This window comes from Notamacropus eugenii, chromosome 2 (assembly GCF_028372415.1).
Source record: "Notamacropus eugenii isolate mMacEug1 chromosome 2, mMacEug1.pri_v2, whole genome shotgun sequence".
In the NCBI taxonomy this organism is placed as follows: Eukaryota; Metazoa; Chordata; class Mammalia; order Diprotodontia; family Macropodidae; genus Notamacropus; species Notamacropus eugenii.
The window spans coordinates 91,656,092-91,679,549 of NC_092873.1; the positions used below are offsets into that span (position 1 = coordinate 91,656,092).

At 35.9% G+C, this 23,458-nt stretch overlaps 1 protein-coding gene across 1 annotated transcript in view; it reads left to right on the plus strand.

Moving 5' to 3' along the window:
* BLTP3A (bridge-like lipid transfer protein family member 3A) overlaps positions 1–23,458 on the plus strand; it is a 76,145-nt gene that overhangs the window by 5,083 nt on the left and 47,604 nt on the right. Inside the window, exons 2-6 of the mRNA XM_072641815.1 lie at positions 13,940–14,102; positions 14,205–14,243; positions 18,443–18,534; positions 20,280–20,469; positions 21,164–21,304. Coding sequence (XP_072497916.1) covers positions 13,940–14,102; positions 14,205–14,243; positions 18,443–18,534; positions 20,280–20,469; positions 21,164–21,304 — 625 coding nt within the window. The remainder of the gene's footprint in view (positions 1–13,939; positions 14,103–14,204; positions 14,244–18,442; positions 18,535–20,279; positions 20,470–21,163; positions 21,305–23,458) is intronic.

Consider the following 23,458-nt stretch of genomic DNA (forward strand, 5'->3'; position numbering starts at 1 on the left):
AATTTGGAAAGGGGCACACAAAAAAAGAAATAAAAATTAATGAACAGAACTAGCTGAAAGGGAAGAGAGGAGTAGGAATTCTACTAGACTAAGAAAAAAAGAGGGACAAGGAATATATAACCAGATAAAAGCCAAAAAGAGAGAGAAACTAGTAAACAAAGGGTAAGAGATTACAGATGAGAGGAGGGAACCAGAGGTCAGGGAAAGAGCAAGTGAGAACAGGGCAACCTTAAAAAAAAAGAGTAAAATAACTGAAGGAGCATAATATTCTGTTTACAGCAAAAGGGGAAAAATTGTAACTTGAAAAAAATTTTTAGAGACAGATGGAAGAAAATATAAACCTAAATAATTGTTATAAATTTAAATATGAATGAATTAAACATCCAGTAAAATGAAAAAGTGACATATTGAATAAGAAAACAAAACCTTACAATCTGTTGCTTACAAGAAACATTTAAAATAGAAAGACGTAGACAAAATAAAGCTGAAGAGTTGGAAAAAATTTACTATGTATCAAGCGAATCCAAAAAAAAAAGCAGGAGTTACCATCATACTATCAGACAAAGCAAAAACAAACATTCAAAAAACAAAAAGGGATAAAATAGAAAACTATATTATGATGAAAGGAACCATAGACAACAAACCAATATCAGCAATAAGTATATGTACTCCAAATACCTTACCATCCAGATTTGTAAAGGAAACATTAACTGACCTTCAACAATACCTAGACAATAACACAATAATGACAAGAGACTTCAGCATTTCTGCTGAATTGACCATGTACTAGGACCCAGAGATATTACAAACAAATGCAAAGAGGCAGAAATAATTAATATAATATATAATAATATAATATAATTAATATATACTTTATAAAATGTAGGATTAATAGTGTACATATGTTTTTTGCCTTTTAGTTTTTTAAAAATTTTTTCCACTTAAAAGTATTTTTTTCCAATTACATGTAAAGATAGTTTTCAACATTTATTTTTATAAGATTTTGAGTTCCTAATTTCTCTCCTTCCTTTCCCTCCCCCCTCCCTAAGACAGCAAGCAATCTGATATAGGTTATACAGGTATAATCATGTTAAATATATTTCCACATTAATCATGTTGTGAAAGAAAAATCAGAACAAAAGGAAAAGCACACACATAAAAGTGAAAAAAATACTCTTCAATCTCATAGTTCTTCTCTGGATGTAGGTAGCATTTTCCATCATGAGTCTTTTGGAACTGTCCTTGATCATTGTATTGCTGAGAAGAAGTAAGTCTGCCATAGTTCAGCATCGTACAATTGTTACTGTGTACAATGATCTCCTGGTTCATCTCACTTCACTCAGCATCAGTCCATGTACATCTTTCCAGATTTTTCTGAAATCTACCTGCTCGTCATTTCTTATAATGTGCACATATATTTGAGCACTCTGGGCAATAATAGCACTATCCTGCTCCTCCCTTCCCAAGAGTTATGAGTTTTCTACTTACCTGGTATATTGTAACATAACATTTCTAGCCGTGTCCTTGAGAAAATTATCTGCCTACATGATATGGCCTGTTAAAAAAAATTTTGCAATGAAACGTTTAAGGCAACATTTTTATTATATAAAAGAATCACATTCAGATATATAAGAATGCACAAACTCTGATAAATCGTCAAATGATATGAATAGGTACCTTTCAAAAGAAGAAATCCAAGCTATCAATAACCATATGAAAAGTACTCTACACACTAATAGTTAGAGAAAATCTAAATTAGAACAACTTTAAGGTTCTATCTCACATACTTTTCTGCAAAGTTGACCAAAAAGGATCTGTGGAAAAACAGGTTTATTAATACACTCTTGGTAGAGCTATGAACTGTTCTGGCCATTCTGAGAGCAATTTGGAACTATGCCTAAAAAGCTATGAACTGCATATACCTTTTAACCCAGGAATAACATTACTAGGTCTCTACCCCTAAGACATCAAAGAAAGAGGAAAAGGTCAAAATGTTGTTGTTATTCAGTTGTTTTTAGTGATGTCCTGGCATTTAGGGTTTTCCTGGCAAAGATTGATTTTCCATTTCCTTCTCCAAATGTACAAAAATATTTATAGTAGTTCTTTTTGTGGTGGCAAAAAATTGGAAACTAAAGGGGTGCTTACCAATTGTAGAATGGCTAAACAAGTTGTGATATATAAATATGATGTATTGTGCTATTAGAAATGATTAAGGGAACCGTTTCAGAGAAACCTGGGAAGATTTGTATGAGCTGATTAAGTGTAAGTTGAGTAGAACTAGAAGAAGAATATATGCAATAACACAATATTGTAAAGATGATCAAATTTGAAAGACTTTGGGGTTCAGACCATATAGTGACCCACCATGGTTCCAGGTGACTCATGATGAGACATGCCCATATCTCTGCACTCAATCTACACTGAGTCCATCACCTTTGGATATGGCCAATTTGAGAATCTGTTTTATTTTAAGGCACATGTTTGTAGCAACGGTTTAATTTTCTTGTTTTTTCTTTGGTGGGGACGTCAAGGAGATAAGGCAGAACTTCACTTGAAAATAAAATCTAATTTGCTTTTTTAAAAATAAAGTCAGTCCATTAAAATAATCACTTTACCTTGCCACTTCTTCAAATAGTCATCTATATTTTCTTCCTTTCACAATCAAACTCCTAGAAAGGGTTGCTTGTATTTATTGCCTCCATTTTCTTACCTCCCACTTATTTCCTAATCCCTTTTAATATGGCTGTACCTGCTACTTGATTGAAATTGATCTTGTAAGCCATTGTTTTCTTTTTTAAAATTTTATTAATGCCTTTTGTTTTTTATATCATAGTCATTTCTGAAGATGTCTATTCTCCCCTCCCAGCCTAAGATTGACCTTCAGTTGTAACAAAGAAAAAAAAGTTGTGCAAAACTAGGTGGCAGTTCTTCCCTGTGTGCCAGTTTGTACAGCATTATCAGCCTCTAAATGCAATGGTCTTTTCTTGATCTTCTTTGTAATTGAATTTTTGGTGGCTCCTGTCTTCCTAGACATCTTCTTCTTTCTTGGCTTTGGTGACACTTTTCTCTTGGTTATCCTTTACCTGTCTGACTGTACCTTTTCAGCCTCCTTTATATTATCGTCCTTCTACCACTGTGGTGGTATCTTTCAGTATTCTATTTTGGACCCTATTTTCTCTCCATATTTTCTCCATTGGTCATCTCATTAGCTTCTATGGGTTTGGTTATCATCCCAATGCAAATGTCTCCCAAATGTCATGTCTGATTTCCAGAATGTCAGTACTTTTCTAGCTATTGTTAAAGGTATACTTTCCAAGTTTCTCTTTAAACTTTCTCTTTTCAATATAGTAATGCCTATATTAACAAAATCTATCTAGTTATGTGCTTTGTTGTTAGAAGCCTTTTCAGAAGTAGAATTGATCACAGAGACTTGGGGTTACATTCTAACATCTGTATTCCATCCCTACTGTATCTTATTATGACACTCGTCCTTAGAAATATAATGACCAGTATGGGTAGAACCAAGATGGCATAGAAAAGGCAGGGACTCAACTGAGCTCTCCCCAAAATTTCTCCAAACACTTTTAAATAATTTCCTAAAACAAATTCTGGAGTGGCAGAATGCACGAAAGGATCGATGAAACAATTTTCCAGCCCAAGACAACTTACAAAGTTGGCAAGAAAGGTCTGTCACACTGGGGTGAAAGTGGAGCACATTGCAAAGCAGGCTGCACCAGTACAGACCAGGCCCTAGCAAACTAGGAGCAGGCCTTGGGAGTGACTGAATCAGCAGTGGCAGTGGCTGTTTCTGGAACACTCATCCTATAGACAGTAAGTGGGCTGAGCAACTGCTCAAAAGGAGATTACGGGGATCTCTTTGGTGAAACTGGGGGCAGGACTCTGTGGCTTTGGCCATACTTGGATTTGAATTGCAGTCCTGGATCTTAGTCTCAGGGTGAGGAGGAAACTAGCACACCAGAGCTTGCAGCCACAGTGGAGCAGGGACCCTCTTCATAGTTCCAGCATAGAAAAGAGTGTTTGTAGTTGCTCACAGACCAGAGTACGGGCCAGTAGAGTAGTAAACATATCTCTCTTTAGATAATGCCACCTTGGAAGAACTGAAAACTTCTCTGGAAACAGCTACATAAAACCCCTGAAGCTTGGAACAGTGTGCCTTCTACCTTTGAAGTAGAGCCCCACTTTAGCAAAGAGTTAAGAGTCAAGAAATAGGCTGGAAAAATGAGCAAACAACATAAAAAAATTCTGACTATAGAAAGCTACTGTGGTGTTAAGAAATATTTGAACACAATCAGAAGAAGATCACAGAAGTCAAAACTCCTACATCCAAAGCCTCAAAGAAAAATATAACTTGGTCTTAGGCCATGGAAGAGGTCAAAAAGGATTTTTAAAAATCAAGAGAGGTAGACAAAAAACTGGGAGGAGAAATGAGAATGATACAAGAAAATCATGAAAAAAGTCAACAGCCTAGTAAAGAAGGCACAAAAAATACTGAAAAAAATAACACTTTAAGAAACACAATAGGCCACATTAAAAGAAGTAAAAAAAAATCCAATGAGAAGAAGAATGCCTTGAAAAGCAAAATTAACTAAATAGAAAAAGATAATACAAAAATTAACTGAATAAAAGAGCTCCTTAAACACCTGAATTGGCCAAATGAAAAAAGAGGCACAAAAATTCACTGAAGAAAAGAACTCCTTAAAAAGTAGAATTGACCAAATGGAAAGGGAAGTGCAAAGGCTCACTGAAGAAAATGATTCCTTAAAAATTAGAATTGAGTGAGTGGAAGTTAATTACTCCATGAGATATCAAAAAACAAACAAAACTAAAATAATGAAAAAACAGAAAACACTGTGAAATATCTCATCACAAAAACAACTGACCTGAAAAATAGATCCAAGAGAGATAATTTAATAATTATTGGACTTCCTGAAAGCCATGATAAAAAAAAAAAAGAACCTAAATATCATCTTTCAAGAAATCATCAAGGTAAACTGCCCTGATATTCTAGAACTAGAGGGTAAAATAGAAATTGAAAGAATCCACCAATCATCTCTTAAAAGAAATCTCAAAATGAAAACTCCACTTATATTATAGCCAAATTTCAGAATTACAGGTCAAAGAGAAAATACTGCAAGCAACCAAAAAAAAAAACAAAACTGAAGTATTGTGGAACTACAATCAGGATAACACAAGATTTATTAGCTTCTACATTAAAGGATCAGAGGACTTGGAATATGATATTTTGCAAGGCAAAGGAGCTAGTATTACAATCAAGAATCACCTACCCAGCAAAACTAAGTATAATCCTTCCGAGAAAAAAAAAGGATATTCAATGAGATAAAGAACTTTCAAGCATTATTGATGAAAAGAACAGAGCTGAATGGAAAATTTTACTTTCAAATACAGGACTCAAGAGAAGCATAAAAAGGCAAACAGAAAATGGAAATCATAAGGGACCTAATAAGGTTATACTTTTTATGTTCCTACATGGAAAGATGATACTTGTAACTCATAAGAACTTTCGTAGGACACAGGTGTGAGTTGAATATTGTGGAATGATACCTAAAAAATAAGATTAAGGGGTGAGAAAGAGGAATGAACTGGGAGAAAGGGAAAAGGAGAGGTAGAATGAGGTAAATTATCTCACATAAAAGAGACAAGAAAAAGCTTTTATAGTGGAGGGGAATGCTTGAATCTTACTGTCATGGGAATTGGCTCAAAGAGGCAATACTATACATACTTAATTGGATATAGAAATCTGTCTTACTCTACAGTAAAGTAGGAGGGGAATGGGGATATAAGAAAAGGGGGAGCTAATACAAGGGAAGAGGAATTGAGGGAGGTGGTAGAAGCAAAACACTTGAGGAAGGACAGGGTGAAAAGAGAAAAAGAATAGAATAAATGGCAGGGGATGAAATAGGATGGAGAGAAATACAATTAACAATCATAACTGAAAATTTTTTTGAAGGAGATTTCTCTGAAAAAGACCTCATTTCTCAAATATGTGGAGAACTGAGTCAAATTTATGGCAATAAGAGCCATTACCCAATTGGTAAGTGATCAAAAAATATGAAAGTCAGTTTTCAGAGGAAATAATTAAAGCTATAGTCATATTAAAAAATGCTCTAAATTACTATTGATTGAGGAAATGCAAATTAAAATAATTCTGAGATACTACCTCATACCTATTAGGTTGTCTAATAGGACAGAAAAGGAAAATGACAAACGTTGGAGGGAATGTGGGAAAATTAAGACACAAATGCATTGTTGGAAGAATTGCAAACTAATTCAACCATTATGTAAGAGCAATTTGGAACTAGGCCCAAAGGGCTATAAAACCATGTGTACCCTTGGACCCAGCAATACCACTACTAGGTCTGTATCCCAAAGAGATAAAAAAAGGTCTGTATTCCAAAGAGATAAAAAACAAAAAGGAAAAGGACCTATACGTACAAAAATATTTATAGCATCTCTTTTCTGGTGGCAAAGAACTGGAAATTGAGGGGATGTCGATCAGTTGGGGAATGGCCAAACAAGTTATGGTATATGATTGTGATGAAATACTATTGTGCTCTAAGAAATTATGAACTATATGGATTCAGAAAAACCTGGAAAGACTTACATGAACAGATTAAATGAATAGATTGAATAGAAATGAATAGAACTGGGAGAACACTCTACACAGTAACAGTAATATTGTAAGGTGATCAATTGTGAATGACTTGACTGTTCTTAGCAATACAGTGATCAAAACAGCTCTGAAGGGCTTATGATGAAAAATGCCATCCATCCCTGGAGAAAAAACTAATTGAGTCTGAATACAGATTGAAGCATACTTTTTTTTTTACTTTGTTCAGGTTTTTTATTTTGGTCTATGTTTTCTTTTACAGCGTGACTAACATGGAAATATGTTTTGCATGACTACACATATATAACCTATATCAAATTGCTTACCTTCTTAGTGAGGGGAGGAGGGAGATAATTTGGAATTTTATTTTAAAAACTAATGTTGAAAATTGTTTTTACACATAATTGAGGAAAAGTAAAGTACCAAATTAAAAAAATGTATAATGACTACATGTGTCTATGACTTGGGTGATATCTTTCTCATTTCCAAGCTATCTGGCTAGATAAACCCTGTGAATGCAATTGCCTCGTCAGGTACCTGGGTCTGAATCTCTACTTGACAGCACTTCCTTAAACCTACTTCGTTCAATGAAACTTTGTTCCTAGAGGATCAGTTAATGTATCATTTATTCTATCCTGCTTTTTTAGTTCCTCTGATTATGTTCTAAAATAAAATTTTGTGTTTAGAACAGGAACCTTTAATAGCTATTAATCTTTAGAAACAAATAAAAAAATCTTGTGATCAGTGTCTGAGAGTCTCCAATAAGGGAATATGTGACTTTTCATCCCACAGCCTTACACACATTGACTTTGATAATTGTAGACCAATTATACCCTTGAACCTGGCCAGTCTTAGAAGTAGAATGGGATAAAGAGATCATACAAATGGGAAAAGGTCTCACATGTACAAAAATATAGCAGCTCTCTTTGTAGTGGCAAAGAACTGGAAATTGAGGGGATGCCCATCATTTGGGAAATGGCTCAACAAGTTGTGCTATATGAATGTAATGGAATACTATTGTACTATAAGAAATGATGAACAGGAGGACTTCAGAGAAGCCTGGAAGGACTTAGATGAAGTGATGCTGAGTAAAATGAGCAGAACCAGGAGAACATCGTACACAGTATCAGCCACAGTGTGTGAGATATGTTTCTGGTAGATGTAGCACTTCACAGCAATTCAAGGACCTAAAACCTTCCCAAAGGACTGTTGAGGCAAATGACTCCTACATCTAGAGAAAGAACTATGGGATCAGAACACAGAATGAAGCAGAATATTTTCTTGTGTTACGCTTTGTTTTCATTTATTTTTTTCTCATGGTTTCTCCCCCATTTGTTTTGATTCTTCTATGCAACATGACTAATGTGAAAATGTATTTAATAAGAATGTATGTGTAGAACCTGTATAAAATTGCATGCCATCTTGGGGAGGCAGGGAGAGAAAAGGGAGGGGGAGAAAATCTAAGACTTATGGAAGTGATTGTAGAAAACTGAAAACAAATAATTTAAAAAAATAAGTAGAATGGGATGCTAGAACACAGATTGCATCTAACAATTGAACAATCATTCTTTGATTTATTCAATAAACACTTAAGTACCTACTATGTGCAGAGCATATTTTTCCTGCTCATTCCTACTCAGCACACATGGGTATAGGGACATTTTTGCTAGTCTTGTTGCCACCACTTGTGCTTTATGGACATATATTAATTAAACAGAGCTAAAAAAACCAACTTGAAACATGTGCCTTATTTATGTGTAGGTCACCTCTTCTTTGTGTTCTGAATTCAGTTCAGTTTAATAAATATTTATTAAGAATCTACTATGTGTAGAGAAACTGTAATCACTCAAGAAGAGTTCAGCCTAAGTATCCACATGGGGAAACCAGGTAGATGAAGATACTTATCGTTCTGACTTTGACATGCAGTTGGATTCACAAGCCAGTTCCAAATTAGAAGAGAGGATAAAGATAATGAACTTTCTGGCTGCCCTTCATGTAGATTTGTGATATGTAGGGAAATACGAGTGACACGGGAGTTAAGAGGAATATATATTTGTTTGTTAGTCTCTGTGTGGAAACGGTCTATTTGCATATGGGTTTATATAAATAGGTAAACTGGCCTTGCCAAAATGTGGGAAACATATATGACCATTTCAAACTATGATGGTTTTCTGTTACTTCAGGTAAATTAGAGAGATAGTCATACACAGTAATGCATAGTTAAATTTTGATTTGGTCTAGCCATTTTGGAAAATAATTCAGAACCAAGTTCCAGAGGTCACTAAGCTGGGCAGACACTTTGACCCCTAGATTCCGCTAGTAAGCTTACTTCAGCAAGGTAAAATAGAGGAAAAGGGCCCACTTTTACAAAAATCTTTATAGCAATACTGTTTGCTAAAGCAAAGAACTGAAAACTAAGGAAGGTGCTCATGTAGTGGAGATAGCCAAGTAACTTATGGTATATGAATGTCATGGAATATTCTAGTGATACAAGAAAGGATGGAAGAGACATTATCAAAGAAGCCTGGAAAGACATGTATGAAACAATGAAGGCTGAATTAAGACCATGAAAACAATTTATATAGTAACGTCATCACTGTTAAAAAGAAAACAACAAGAACAAAACCCCAGAAGACTGATCAATACAGTGACGAACCATGACACCAGAGGACTGATGATGAAGGATAATACTCACTTCCTGACAGAGAGATGATAGACTAAAGATGTAAAATAATAAATACGTTTTTGAACATGACTAATGTGTGGATTTGTTTTGTTTGCCTAGGCTTATTTATTAAATGATTTTCTTTTCCTTTTTTTTTCCAATGAGGGACAGGCTTTGAGGAGAGGGCCACTATTAATAGTGGTTTAAAAAAGAAGAAGAAAAGGAAGAAAAATCTTTAAAACATTTTTTTTTAATGCACAAAAGAGAACAGAGGAAAAGTAATAAGGAAACAGACAAGCAGGAAAGCTTTGAATGTTGTATGTTGAATTTATTGTATACTTTAAAAAGACAAGCTGTTTGGAATAGATTTTTCTGTTCTACTCTGCATATAAAAATGTTCTTTTTAAAAATATTTGTTAAGTCCAGAATTCTAAAAAGAAACAAACTCCTATAAAAGTTAGAAACTAGTTTTGTCTTTTCTAGCTTATCAGTGACCAGGATCTCAAAGATTGATTGCCTCACAAATATCTTTTTAAAACATCTGTAAATTTTAGCAAAATAGATAAACCCCCTTAAAATCTCAATAAAATATAATCTTTTTAAAGTTAAGCAGAACAGTAAAAAACTATTGCCATTAATTTTTACAAGTATCTTTTTTTAAAAATGGATTTTTATTTATATTTTTGTGTAATGCAGGGCTTACGCCAATTATTTGCATAAAAGTGGGAGAGCTCATTTACTCTGTATATTGCCTGGTATTTTTTTATCCATTTAATTCCTCCAGTTTCTATTTGAAGTTGACTTGGATCAATGGGTTTATTTGCTATTCACTATTTGTGATAGTCTTTTGTAAGTGTCTTCCCAGAGTCTTTCTCTGCCTTCAGAGATCTCTTTCTGAAGAGAACTTGGAATCAAGAGTGTCCTGTTAAATCATTACCAGGAAAACAATTCTTAAAATTTCTAAGTCCAGAGAAATGACTCCATAGAGAAGTGGAGAAAACTCATATCAAATGAACTCATATTGAGCAAGACCAAAAGAGTGCCTATCGAGAATTTCTGAGAAGGGAGGGGATGTTAATGTAATTGAATAGCACTTTTCCAGAATTTATTTTAGTTATTACTCTGTTTACGTACCTCTCAAAGGACCTGTTACTATAATTGTTGTATGATTGTTGTTTCTACATTGGGCTTATGGAACCAGATACTGGGTTTCATTTTAAGAAAAGAAGCTACCAGTGGAAAGTTTCTGTTTCAGTTTAATACTACTTCTGACATAAAGCTAGTATTTCCATTTGTTGGTCTTTAATGAATCCTCTGTGAACCATTTTTTGTCTCTGTTTAAAAACCTTAAGTTCTACTTAAACTTTATTTCTATTAAGGTGGACTTATATTTGTGTGCTCTGTTGCTTTAAGCTTCTTAAAAGAAGACAGCTTTTATCTGCTTTGTTGAATTAGAGCAGTTTGATGTAGATACCAGATAGGGCGCTCTACTATGAATTTTTCTAGAAGGAAAAGTTGATGATGATTTCTCTGTGTAATATCAGTAATAGTTCAGTTATATAGTTTTATAAGGGCTTTATGTGCATTATTTCATTTGTTCTTCACAGTTCTGGGAAGTCAGCGTTCTTTTCATTTTTTAAAAAATTAATTTGTTTTCAGTTTTCAACAATCACTTCCATAAGTCTTAAATTTTTTCCCTTTCCCTCCCTGAGACAGCATGCAATCTTATATGGGTTCTACACATACATTCTTATTAAACACTTTTTCAGAGAAGGAAGATAAGGCTTAAAAGAGGTTAAGTGTCTTCAGCAGAATCACTCAGATCATCTTAAGTGGGTTTTGACAACTAGATCCTCTTGACTAAAGCTACCAGTCACCACCACTATTCCCCTTCTTGTTTTTTTTTTTTTTACTGAAACCTTCTGTTTCCAGGTGTGCCCTTTCTTGACACAGTGAGCCTTCTCTTGTAATAAAGATTAAAAGAGAAAAAAAACCCAACATATTGATTGTTAGACAGCATATATAGCATTACATACCCCAAATCTCCGATGTGTCCAGAAAATGAAGAGAGGTGAATTTTCTTCACCACTCCCACAAAGGATATTGATTGACCTATAAGCAGGTTGTTGGAGGTTTATCCATAATGCCTCAGGCCTGCCTTTCACCATTAGTTCTACTCGACTTCTGCTTTTACCCTGTCTCCTTGTGCACACTTAGAAAGAAGTGTCTCCTACTTGTCTCTCTGTTGTCACGATGTTGTTATTGGTTGGTTGCTTCCTTCCTTGACCACTCCTGTATTTGTGTTGTCTGGGGTGTTGGAGAAGTAAAGAATCTCTTCAGATCTTTCTCTGCCTTCAGAGATCTCTTTCTGAAGAGAACTTGGATCTGGTTTTCTAAGAATTTTTTAATACTTCTTTATTATATTGAATGTCGGTAGGTCACCTGGGCTGTATCCTGAGTTCCATTGTTCTTTGGAATATATTATTCCATTCCTTCCTGCATTTTCTGATGGGTACAGAATAGTCTCGTGTTATTTGAATTCCCTTTCCTTTGCATTTGAAGGTTTTTCTCCTGGTCTTCTATAGAACTTACTATTTCCTAACTGAATTTTTTAATTTAACCACTAGGTGCCTTGGACATTGTAACACTGGTTGTTGTTGTTGGTTTTTTTCTGGAGGTGATCTATACATCCCTTCAAATGATATTTCCTTTTCGCTGTTCAGAACTTCTCGGCAGTTTTCTTGCATTATTTTTTGCATTATACTGTTCTGGGCTTTTTTTACTTTGGTTTTTCTGGAGTCCAGTCATCCTTAGGTTGCTTATGTATATCTTGTCTTCAATACCAATGTGTTTTACTTGAATAGAAAGCGTGTTTTCTTTTCTTTTTTCTTTTTTTGCAAATTTATTTATTTTAAACTTAAATACGAAACAAGAGAAGAAAAAAAAGCATTGCCATATACACAGTAGAACATAAGAGAGGGTTCAATATAGAACAATAAATTTCCATTTCAAGAAAATTTATATAATAAATACTATATGTTGTTTTTAAAGCTGCCCAGCTTTTCTTTGCCTCTTTGTAAGGTTTCTTTGTTCTCTCCTGGACACTTTTTACTTTATTTTTTTCCTTTTACTCTCTTCTCACCCTAAAGAAAGCTACTATTAAGTGCTAATATATATGTATATATATATATATATATATATATGCATACATACACATATGCATAGATATCTATAACCATACGCATATACCCTCATACACATATATGTAAGACCGTACTATGCTTATTTCCTCTTGTCATCTACTTCTGAAGGTGGATAGCATCTTCCTTCTTAAGTCCAAGTTTTTGTAAACCAAACAGTTCATCATTTCCTACACCACAGCAATATTCAAACCCAATCACATCCTGTCTGAGAGATTGTCTATGAAAGTTTTCCCCCAGTTTTCTACATTCCTTCTATTCTGGGCTACATAGGTTTTATTTATACAAGAAAATTTTAATTTAAAGTAATCAAAATTATCGATTTTACTCTTCAACAATGCTCTTACCTTATAACGTAGTTTAAGGTCTAATACGGCTGAATCTGCTTCCTTTACATCTTTTTTCCCTGGTGTCTTTGAAATTCCTGACCTTTTGTTTTTCCAAATGAACTTTGTTATTTTTTTCTAATGCAGTAAGATAATTTTTTTAGTAGTTTAGTTGAGTGGCATTGAATAAATAGATTAGTTAGGTTAAATTATCATTTTTAAAAATTCTGTTGGCTTTACCTGCCCATGAACAATAAATATTACTTCAGTTATTTAGAGCTGACTTTATTTGTATAAAAAGTGCTTTATGTTTACATTCATATAGTTCCTGTGTCTGTTTTGGGAGGTATACTCTCAGGTATTTTATACTACTTAGTTATTTTAAATGGTCTAAAACAATATCGAATAATATTGCTGACACATAGTGTAGTTTCCTATTTTCTCTTTTGATTAAATCTATTTTAACTAACTTTGTCTTAGATAATGATTACTACTCCTGGTTTTTTACATGATTTATTCTACTCTTCCCCTTTATTTTATCTTTGTGTGTATCTCTTATTTTTATACCATTTCCTAAAAGCAACATACTGTTGAATTCAAATTTTTAATCTACTATCAGTTTCCATTTTATGGGTCAATTCATTCCATTCACATTCTAAGCTATAATTACTTGTTATGTATTTTCCTCCTTTCTATTTTTCCTCACTATTCTTCTCAGCCTATTTCTATCCCTCCTCTTTTTTATAGTTTTAAGAATTTTAACTTTATTTTGCTGTTAATATATATGTTTGATTTTTATGATAGTGTGACTAGAAAATGAGTAAAACTTTTGGGGGGAACAGTAATGAAAACTGCTCATACTGACTCTCCTCCAAACATCTTTTATTCAGAATTCTTAAGAACTAAACTTGTAAAGACCTCAGTTTTTCTGAACTGTTGGAGTTTCCATGGGTCCTGAGTGCAAGGAAGGGGTAATACACACTTGGAGAAAACATGTATAGATTTATTGTTAATATCTTCACTAGAGAAAGGATTTTGCCCTGAGCACTGAAACATTCTGGGCTGAAGAGTCCTTGATTCTCATTTTCGCTTTCATCAGGTTTACTAAGAATTTGTCCCCTGACAAAATCAACCTCAGTACTCTGAAAGGGGAGGGACAACTGACCAACCTGGAACTGGATGAAGAAGTTCTGCAGAATGTACTAGAACTTCCCACATGGTTAGCTATCACTCGAGTCTTCTGCAACAAGGCCTCCATCAGGGTGAGCATGGGGATTAGACAGCTGGCTACTTTATTAGCTGAGTAATTCTGCTTGGAAGGGAAACATTATTAATTCCTTCCTCTTTTTTTCCATTTTTTTCAGATCCAATGGACAAAGCTGAAGACACACCCAATCTGTCTGGTAGTAATAGTAATAGCAATAATAATAATAATAGATGTGTTGTTAAGACTTTTAAAGCATCTTACCTCATAGTTAACTCTGTGGCTGGAGATGATGTAAGTTTTATAGATGAGGAAATATTAGGAGATGGATAGGTGAAATGCTTTGTCAATGGTCATACACCTAGATTGCATCAGATCTAGAATTTGAGCTCTTGTCTTGAAGCTCTAATTCCAGTGCTCTTTACATTGAACTATGTTTCAAGTACACAGCCTTTCCTCTGGAATTGGAATTCTTTTATTTTATCTAGTCAAATAAGATTTGTTACCTAACTTTCTGAAAGATCTGGTTAAAGATAGACATGCAAGATACATCTGATAATTTCGTGATGCCATAGTTCTTTTAATGCTGATCAGTTAAATAAATACCTTAGATAGGCTAGAGGTTTAGATGACCTTTCTGTGAGTGAACAGGCCTCTTTTTGGTTTAAATTCCTACCAGACTTAATTGACTTCTCATTAATTGTTAGGTGGCACAGTGGATAGAATACTGAGCTTAGAATCAAGAAGACTCATCTTCATGAGTTCAAATCCAGTTTCAGACACTAGCTGTGTGACCCTGGGCAAGTCACTTAATCCTGTTTGCCTCAATTCCTCATCTATAAAATGGACTGGAGAAGGAAATGGCAAAATGCTCCAGTATCTTTGTCAAGAAAACCCCAAAAAGGGTCATGAAGAGTTAGATTCAACTGAAACAACACAGCAATAACAGCTGCTCTCAGGTCCTAAGGGATTTAGTTCGACTTTTACCTTTCAGTGCTACCATTAGGTCTGATCTTTCTTCTTATCATTCAGGTGTCCATGCAAAATGGGAAATAGATGACATTACTTTCTCTCCCACCTGGTTGTCTCTGAAACAAATACACTACAGGTGCTTTAAGTTTTTTTTTTTTCTTAGGGTTTTTTCTACCAGTTACTACAGGGGAAATGAGCAAGATTTTAAAATAAGAAGCATAGATGGAAAGTGATAGTGAATCTCAAAAGCTGCTAAAATCTAAAAGGAACTGACTGGATCACTTAGCTGTTTGTTAGTCTGTTAGTTTTGAAGCCTCTTCTCAGAACTTTCTCTTGGGTATTATCTCTGGAATCAGTTCATTTCCAAAGCATTTATTAAATGCCTACTACTTCAAGGCACCATGAAAAGTGCTAGGGATGTAAAGACAAAAGTGAAAAGCAGTACCTTTCCTCAAGGTACTTATAGCCTTCTTGGAGGATTCAGTGGTTAAACAGATATATAAATACAAAATAATTTGAGCAAAAAGCAAACACAAAGAGGGATCAGTAAATGCTCACCATAAGAAGTGGTAACTTAACCCTTGAAGAAAACTTAGGGTTAAGAATTAGAGGTGAGGAGAAGGCCACATTACAGGCATTGGAGATGCAAAAGCTTAGAAGTGGGAGATGAAATTCTAACTTCAGGGAACAATAAATAAGTTAGTTTGGCTGAAACAGAGAATATTTGAAGGGAAATAATATTAAATAATTATGAAAATTAGGCTGGAGCTACCCTTCACCTTCCATACCTTTTTTATTCTTAGCACTCAGCTTTTTTCTTTCTTTGACAGAGATACCAATCCCGTTCTTAGTTGCCTTAATTTTTTGTTCTCTGTAGGTCCCATGGTGAGATAATAACTATTAAATGGTACCATATTGGCCCCAGCAAAGCACAAGTAAAATTCATTTACACTTATAAGGAAACTTCAGACTCATACCTCAGTCTTTGTTTCTTTCTTTGGGAAATGATAGGCTGCTACTGCTTCTTGTCTTTTGGGTTTTTCTGAAGACGCTTTGCGCTTAATTAGCCCTAGAGTTCTTTGTGGTGCAGTGGATATAATTAAAGAACAGAAACCAAGACTTTTGAGTTCTCTAGTTTTGCTTTACCCTTAGAATACATCAGTTCTTTCCAGGTATCTCTTAGGAAATTCCTTATAAAGTGGAAGAAGCACTGGGTTTGAATTTAGGAGATCCTATCTCAGTCACTTATGTATGACCTTGGAAAAGACATTTAACATCACTCAGCTACAGTTTCCTTATTTATACAAAGGAGCTTAACGCATTGGTAATGCTGGAAATAATTGGGAAACAATGTGATATCATAGGAAGAACACTAGATTTGGAGTCAAATGACTGGGTTTGAATCCCAGCCATGTTACTTACTACCTTGTGACCTTGGGCAAGTTGTTTACCCTTGTAAGGACAAGCAAAATGGGATTTTGTTGTTGTTTTTTTTCTTGGAGTTCAGTTTTCCAGGCTCATGCTAAATTGTAAACATCTAAGGATTAATCTCCTTCGAACCCTGGTAATTCACAACTGTTAACACATCAGGTGCTGAGTTTCATTACTGCCCACATGGGCTTTCATGCATTTCTGTCCTGAACCAATCAGGTACTGAGAAAAACTGTATATAGAGAGAGCTTGGAGAAAATGAGTGATAAGAAGAAATCAAATGAGAAGAAGGAGAAGAAGAAAACAGTTGTGGAGCATTGAGCTTTGAGAAGACTAGCAACAGCAGCTGCAGGGACTCACTAAGCAATGAAGGAGAGGAACTCAATGAAGGGAAGCTTGGAGCGGGGGCTGCCCATGGGAAGGCTTAGCTTAAGACCCTTTTAAGTAGCTGTTATCAAGGAGCCTCCTGGCTATGAAAGTGAATTGAGATGGTGGTGCTCCCTCGCTCCCACAGGAAGGGGAATACTAACTGCAGCAGTGGTGGCAGGGACTCACTAAACAGCAGGAACTTACTTAGCAAAGAAGAGACCTCTGATAGCAAAGAGGAGAGCTCTGATAGATTAGGAGTGAACCTGTGCTAAAAGCCCCCCAATTAGCAAGAACTCTGCAGACTAAAGGAAAGTATGGGGTTTAGTCAGGCTGGGATAGTTGTCCATTTTTTCCCAGTCATTGTGTTATGTTTTGTAGCTAAAACTCCTATGGAAATAACAAAGAGCCAGGGGAGAAGTTTCTTTTGAACTTCTCATAGCTAAGGCTATGGCCTGATGCAAAGCTTGAGTGGAGTAGCCCCACCATAAATTGTGCCAGGGGGGTGGGGCCCTGGAAGTGTGCTGTGCACAGAGCCCAGATCTGATTGGCCTTTCCCTATGTGCTGTGTGAGGACGAACTGCCCCAGAGTTGGGGTGGTACAGGTGAGAGACTGAGGCTGGGGGCAGTGGCCCCTGGAGCCTGCTGTGCCTGGACTCAGGCAGGAGCAGGAAGAACTTGGAACAGAGCAGTCCCTTCTGCAAGGTGGGACATGGAGCAGGAACAGATTGCTGCCTGCCTGTAAACCCAGGCAGGAGCCGGGAGCAGTTGGCTCCTGCAAAAGGAGAAATCTGGGGCTTGGGACTATACCTTGAGTTGAGATGGAGGCTTCATCATAGGGCTGGAGCAGTGAGGATGCTTTCCTGCTGCATTCCCCTGGGATGAGTTGGGACCCAGGATTTGTTTATGGTGGGATGGGGGAAATGCTATAATCCCCAGGAACCCACCCTCTTGACTTTGTTGCCCAGCTGCCCCTTGGGACACGGAGGTGGGGGTGGGGGTAGGGTAGTGAAGCAGTGTTAAAACTTGAACTCTGGCTCATTGGAGCATACATGCACCTGAGAGTGCCAGGTGGGAACCTGCAACAGCAGTGTGGAAAGGACACACCCCCAAGAAGACTTAGGATTTGAACACTATGTTTTGAATGGGATTGTAACCTACCTTGATCTAGGAGTGGAGTATATTGTATTCTCTGCCACCCCTGGGGTTGTGTTGTGCTAGGGAAGACTGGCCTCAGATTCCCCTGATTGTATAAACAAGTATTTTGGGATATACTGAATGTTATGTTTTGTTTAAGGCCGTGTGGCCACCCTGGTAATGAGTTGTGATGTTGTTACACCTTGTGAATATTTTTGTTTCTTAAATAAGGTAAACCTTATTTTTTTGTTTTGAATAAATAGAGTGCTTATTATTCCTTGTGATTGGACCCTTAAAATATCACAGCAGCAGCCCTCGAATGTGTTGTTTTGCATGGTGTTACAACCTTACTGAGTTTCTTGATTTGTAGGATGTGGTAGTTGTGTTAGATGATCTCTAAGATCCCTTCCACTCCAAGTCTGATGATCCCAAGATCTTTTATTCTATTGTGTGTTTTGCTGAGCATTCACTTCTCAATGGCTTCCCTTGCAGTGTCTGGATAAAGTAGAAGTAGAGATGAGAACATGTGAAGAGCCTCGGCCCCCCAATGGACAGTCTCCTATTGCCCTGGCTTCAGGACAGAGGTCAGTTGCTCTGATCCCATTTATATCTTTAAGATGTTCTTTCTGTGATTAGAAGTAGTATGCCAGGAAGTACTAAGAAGTACTAAGTCAGGAATGCCCTACGTCAACTTTAATAAACATTAAGTGTCTCTTATATTCAGAGCACTATGCTTGGTCCTCCTGGGAGTTGTATAAAGATAAATAAGGTATGGTCCTTACCTTCATGGAGTTGATACAATATTTTGATAACATGACATAAATAATTATAGTAAAAATTGTTACAAACCAATACTTGCTAGTAATTGATGATACTTGATATTGACAATAATACTTTATGAGTGCATCAGAGAAGTCTAAATCAAGTGCTTTGTATTGTCCATACAAGGAGTGGGGAAGTTTTTTTTTTTTTGACTGGAGAATAAGGGAAAGCTTTATGGAAGAGATGGCATATGAGTCAAGCCTTAAAGTTGAAGGTGTTAGGGGAGAACATTCCTTGCATGAACAAAGAAATGGAGGCAGGAAAGTACAGAATTAAAAGTTGTCCAGTTTGGTTAGAGCACAGTATTCATGGAAACAAGAGTCATATTAGATAATTCTGGAAAGGTAAGATTGCAGTGGAGAAATACTGGAAGTTTCCCAATAAATAAAGTAAGGATGTTCTCATTTCTGACTATTACTTGTAAATTCCGTAAAATAAGAGAAAGAAATTAAAGACAAAAACATTGACTTCTCTCAGCGGGAAGTAGGTATTTGTCAGATGTGGTTGCAGTTTTGGTTAGTTGGCTTAACTATTTTTTTGTTTTTATAAGACAGAACTAAGAGTGTGTGTTTGAGCATGTGTGCATAGACACGCACAGTGAAAAACAGGAATATTCAGAAATGATGATGCTGTAAAAACAAGGAATCAATAGAACTTTTTTTTTTTTAAAGGAAGGCAAGATCATGTTATATTGTGGAGGACCTTATTGTCCAGGCTAAAGATTGTGGACTTTCTTTGGTAGGTGATAGGAAATCATTGAAGATTTTTGAGCAAAAGAGTCATATTATCAGATTTGTGTATAAAAGAGATTAATCTGGTGGGAAGACCTTTTAGAACTTGTTTTAAAAGTCTAGGTAAGTGGTAATGAGGGCCTAGTATACAGTAATAATAATGGAAATTTAAAAAGAAGGCACATATGTGAGAGTTTTCGAAGTTCAGATCAACAGGATTAAATATGGGATGTATGGTAGTGGAAGAATAAAAAAATGTCTTCATGTTTGTAAGAGAAGTGGGAAGGGTCATCCCTCACATTTTAAAGTATCAAGCCACTCTGATGTGTTTTGTGTAAGTTCTTTTCTCTTCCATAGGGAGATTAAAAGGGAATAGGGGGAGAAAAGTTTTTAGGGAAAAGGTAACTTGTTTTAGACAGGTTTGAAACCAAGTATACGTAAGGCAGAGCTACACACTCAGTAAAAGGCCCTAATAGCATTGTTCCTTCTACTTCCTTTTAGCTTTTAGCCTTTCACTATGGTAGTATGTTCTGATGTCTGTATGTTTAAAGAGAATATATTCTTTTTTTTTAAAATATCCTATGGGAACTTAATGCTTCCTTCTTTTTCTTAGTTTCTCCTTTAGTCCTGTGATGCTCATTGGTCAACAATATCCAGTTCATTACTGAAGTGCTTTAAAGACTGGAAATAACTTTTAATTCATTCATGTTTCAGGTTGAAGGAGAATGCCTTCAGGTTATCTTGATCCTTTGACTGTTCTGTCTCTTTGTTTACAGTGAGTATGGCTTTGCTGAGAAGGTGGTGGAGGGAATGTTCATTATCGTTAATTCTATCACCATCAAGATTCACTCCAAGGCCTTTCATGCCTCTTTCGAGTTGTGGCAGCTCCAGGGCTACAGTGTTAACCCTAATTGGCAGCAGAGTGACCTCCGCCTCACCCGCATCACTGACCCGCATCGAGGAGAGGTGACAGCCTGAAAGGGGAATGGGGGGGAGAACTGAAATAAGAGTAATCTTTATTTATTTTTAAGGGTAGTAATCCTTTCAATTTTTAAAATTCCTTTAAGTGCTCTTCAGATTTTAAGCCCCTGAAACTTTTTTCCTTAAAAAATTTAAAAGAAAATTTTAAATATAGTAACTACCACCAAAACATGTGTTTCTTTCCTTCATGGACTATAGTGGCATTTTAGGGCATATTTATTACTGAAAAGTCTCTTCATACTTGGCTAGTAGATATGTGGATCATGATTGTACTCAAAAGGTGCTCTAGTAGGGTAGCAGCCTTTGCCAGTTCAAGTAGACCATTGACAAAGTCCTCCCAAGGTCACTTCCACCTCATCATGCATCAAAATAGAACTTTTGTGAAGAAAACAAAAACATTAAAATAAAATCTAAAATGGTCTTCCATAAAAGTATACATTCTAAATTTTTTCTAACGTCTAGAATGTAAATATCAACCGTAACCTTCACACCAATAAATGGTGCTATACCTTTTCCTAGAATTGTGGGTGCTCCAATCAGTTGCTTTCTGGAGTTCTGTTCAGCTAAAGGTGGTGGGAGGCTTTATTCCTTGTATGCTTTATAACCTTAGTCTTACTGCCCCCTTTTGGTCAATTTAGTCATCATCAGTATTCTGAGGAAATGTGTTCTCTCCTGCCAGGTTCTGACATTTAAGGAGATAACGTGGCAGACTCTTCGGATTGAGGCAGATGCCACTGACAATGGTGATCAGGACCCAGTCACTACGCCACTGAGGCTCATTACCAACCAGGGCAGAATCCAAATAGCCCTCAAAAGAAGAGTGAGTGTCTTTCTCCACTGAATAGTTTCCTTTTCCCATTCCTGTGGACAGCCCTGAAAGTGGGTACTTTTTCTTAGTAGAGAATATTGAATTTGATATCTAGGATGCACAGTGAGGGGGAGGGCCTGTTCTTCAGTGTTATAGAGTCTAGCAAAGGAAAATGGACACAGACTTTGTTCTGGAAGTGCTATAGAGGAGGACTTCTTTATCTGTGTTCTGTGAACTTTTTTTTTAATGCGTTGATAACTATTTCAATACAACTGGTTTCCTTTATAATCTACTGTATTTCATTTTGTGAATTTAAAAACATTATTCTGAGGAGGAGTTCATAGATTTCGCTGGATTTCTAAAGAGGTCCATGACACAAAAAAAGGTTCAGGACCTTAGCTGTAGAGCAGCTGACTCAGTCACTGAGAAATTTAGCTTTTTTACTTCTTTTTCTTTTCTTTTTTCTTTTTTTGTTGTTTATTGATTCTCTGTTTTTCCAGAGGGGATGGGCCAGACCTACTTAACGTGCTCTGGACAAATACCCAGCCTGATCTCAGGGAAAATACTAAATAATAACAAATGCTGTGGGAAGATTATGGTGAGAAACCAATCATTCAGCACCTTTATGGGCTAAATTCGCAAGTACCCCCATTCTCCCTGGAAAAATTCATCTTCTTCCACAAGGTAGCAAAAGCAAACAGATATAGTAATAGATTTCATTCATTCATTCAAAATATATTTCAAGTGATTACTATGGGTAGCAAAAGTCAGTCCTGCTATGAGGAGTTTATAATCTGGAAAGGGGGGATAAGATTTGGTAAAAGACAATTTTAATGAAAAATGTAATGAAATGAGTGCTTTGTTATTCTTTGTCTTTCATTTCCTTTTTTTTTTAACAAAGTCTTTTCCAATAAGGTTTTATTTTTTTTAATTAATTTATTTGTTTTCAGTTTTCTACAATCACTTCCATATATCTTGGATTTTTTCTCCTCCTTCCCCCTCCTTTCCCCCTTCCTTCCTGCTCCCTCCCCAAGATGGTGTGCAATCTTATATAGTTTCTACACAAACATTCTTAATAAATATATTTTCACCTTAGTCATGTTGCATAGAAGAATTCAAATGAATGGGAGAAATCATGAAAACAAACCAAAACATAACACAAGAGAAAATAGTCTGCTTCATTATACTATCCAGTTCCATAGTTCTTTCTCTGAATGTGGAAGGCATTTTGCCTCAAGAGTCCACTGGGAATTTTTTAGGTCCTTGCACTGTTGTGAAGGGCTAAGTCTGCCAGAAAAATTTCTCACACACTGTGATTGTTGCTGTGTACAAAGTTCTCCTGGATCTGCTCCTTTCACTTAGCATCAGTTCATATAAGTCCTTCCAGGCCTCTCTGAAGTCTTCCTGTTCAACATTTCTTATAGCAAAATAGTAGTCCATTAAATTCATATGCTGCAACTTGTCCAGCCTTTCCCCAATTGATGGGTGTCCCCTTGATTTCCAGTTCTTGGCCACCACAAAGAGAGCTGCTATAAATATTTTTGTACATGTGAGACCCTTTCCTATTTTTATGATCTCTTGAGGATACAATCCTAGAAGTGACATTGCTGGGTCAAAGGGTATGCACATTTTTCTAGCCCTTTGGGCATAGTTCCAAATTGCTCTCCAGAATGGTTGGATCAACTCACAGCTCCACCAACAATGAATTAGTGTTCCAACTCTTCCACATCTTCCTGTTTTGTCAAGTTAGCCAATCTGATAGCTGTGATGTGGTACCTCAGAGTTGCTTTGATTTGCATCTCTCTAATCAATAGTGATTTAGAACATTTTTTCATATGACTATGGATAGCTTTAATTTCTTCCTCTGAAAACTGCCTGTTCATATTCTTTGACCATTTATCAATGGAGGAATGACCTTTGTCACAGATACTAGTTGCAAAAATTCTTTCCCAGTTTTTTGTTTCCCTCCTAATCTTGGTTGAATTGGGTTTGTGCAAAAAATTTTCAATTTAATGTAATCAGAATTATCCATTTTGTACTTCTCTATCTCTTGTTTGGTTAAAAATTTCTCCATTCTCCATAAATCTGACAGATTCACTATTCCTTGCTCCCCTAATTTGTTCATAGTATCAATTCTTATACCAAGATCAAGTATTCATTTGGACT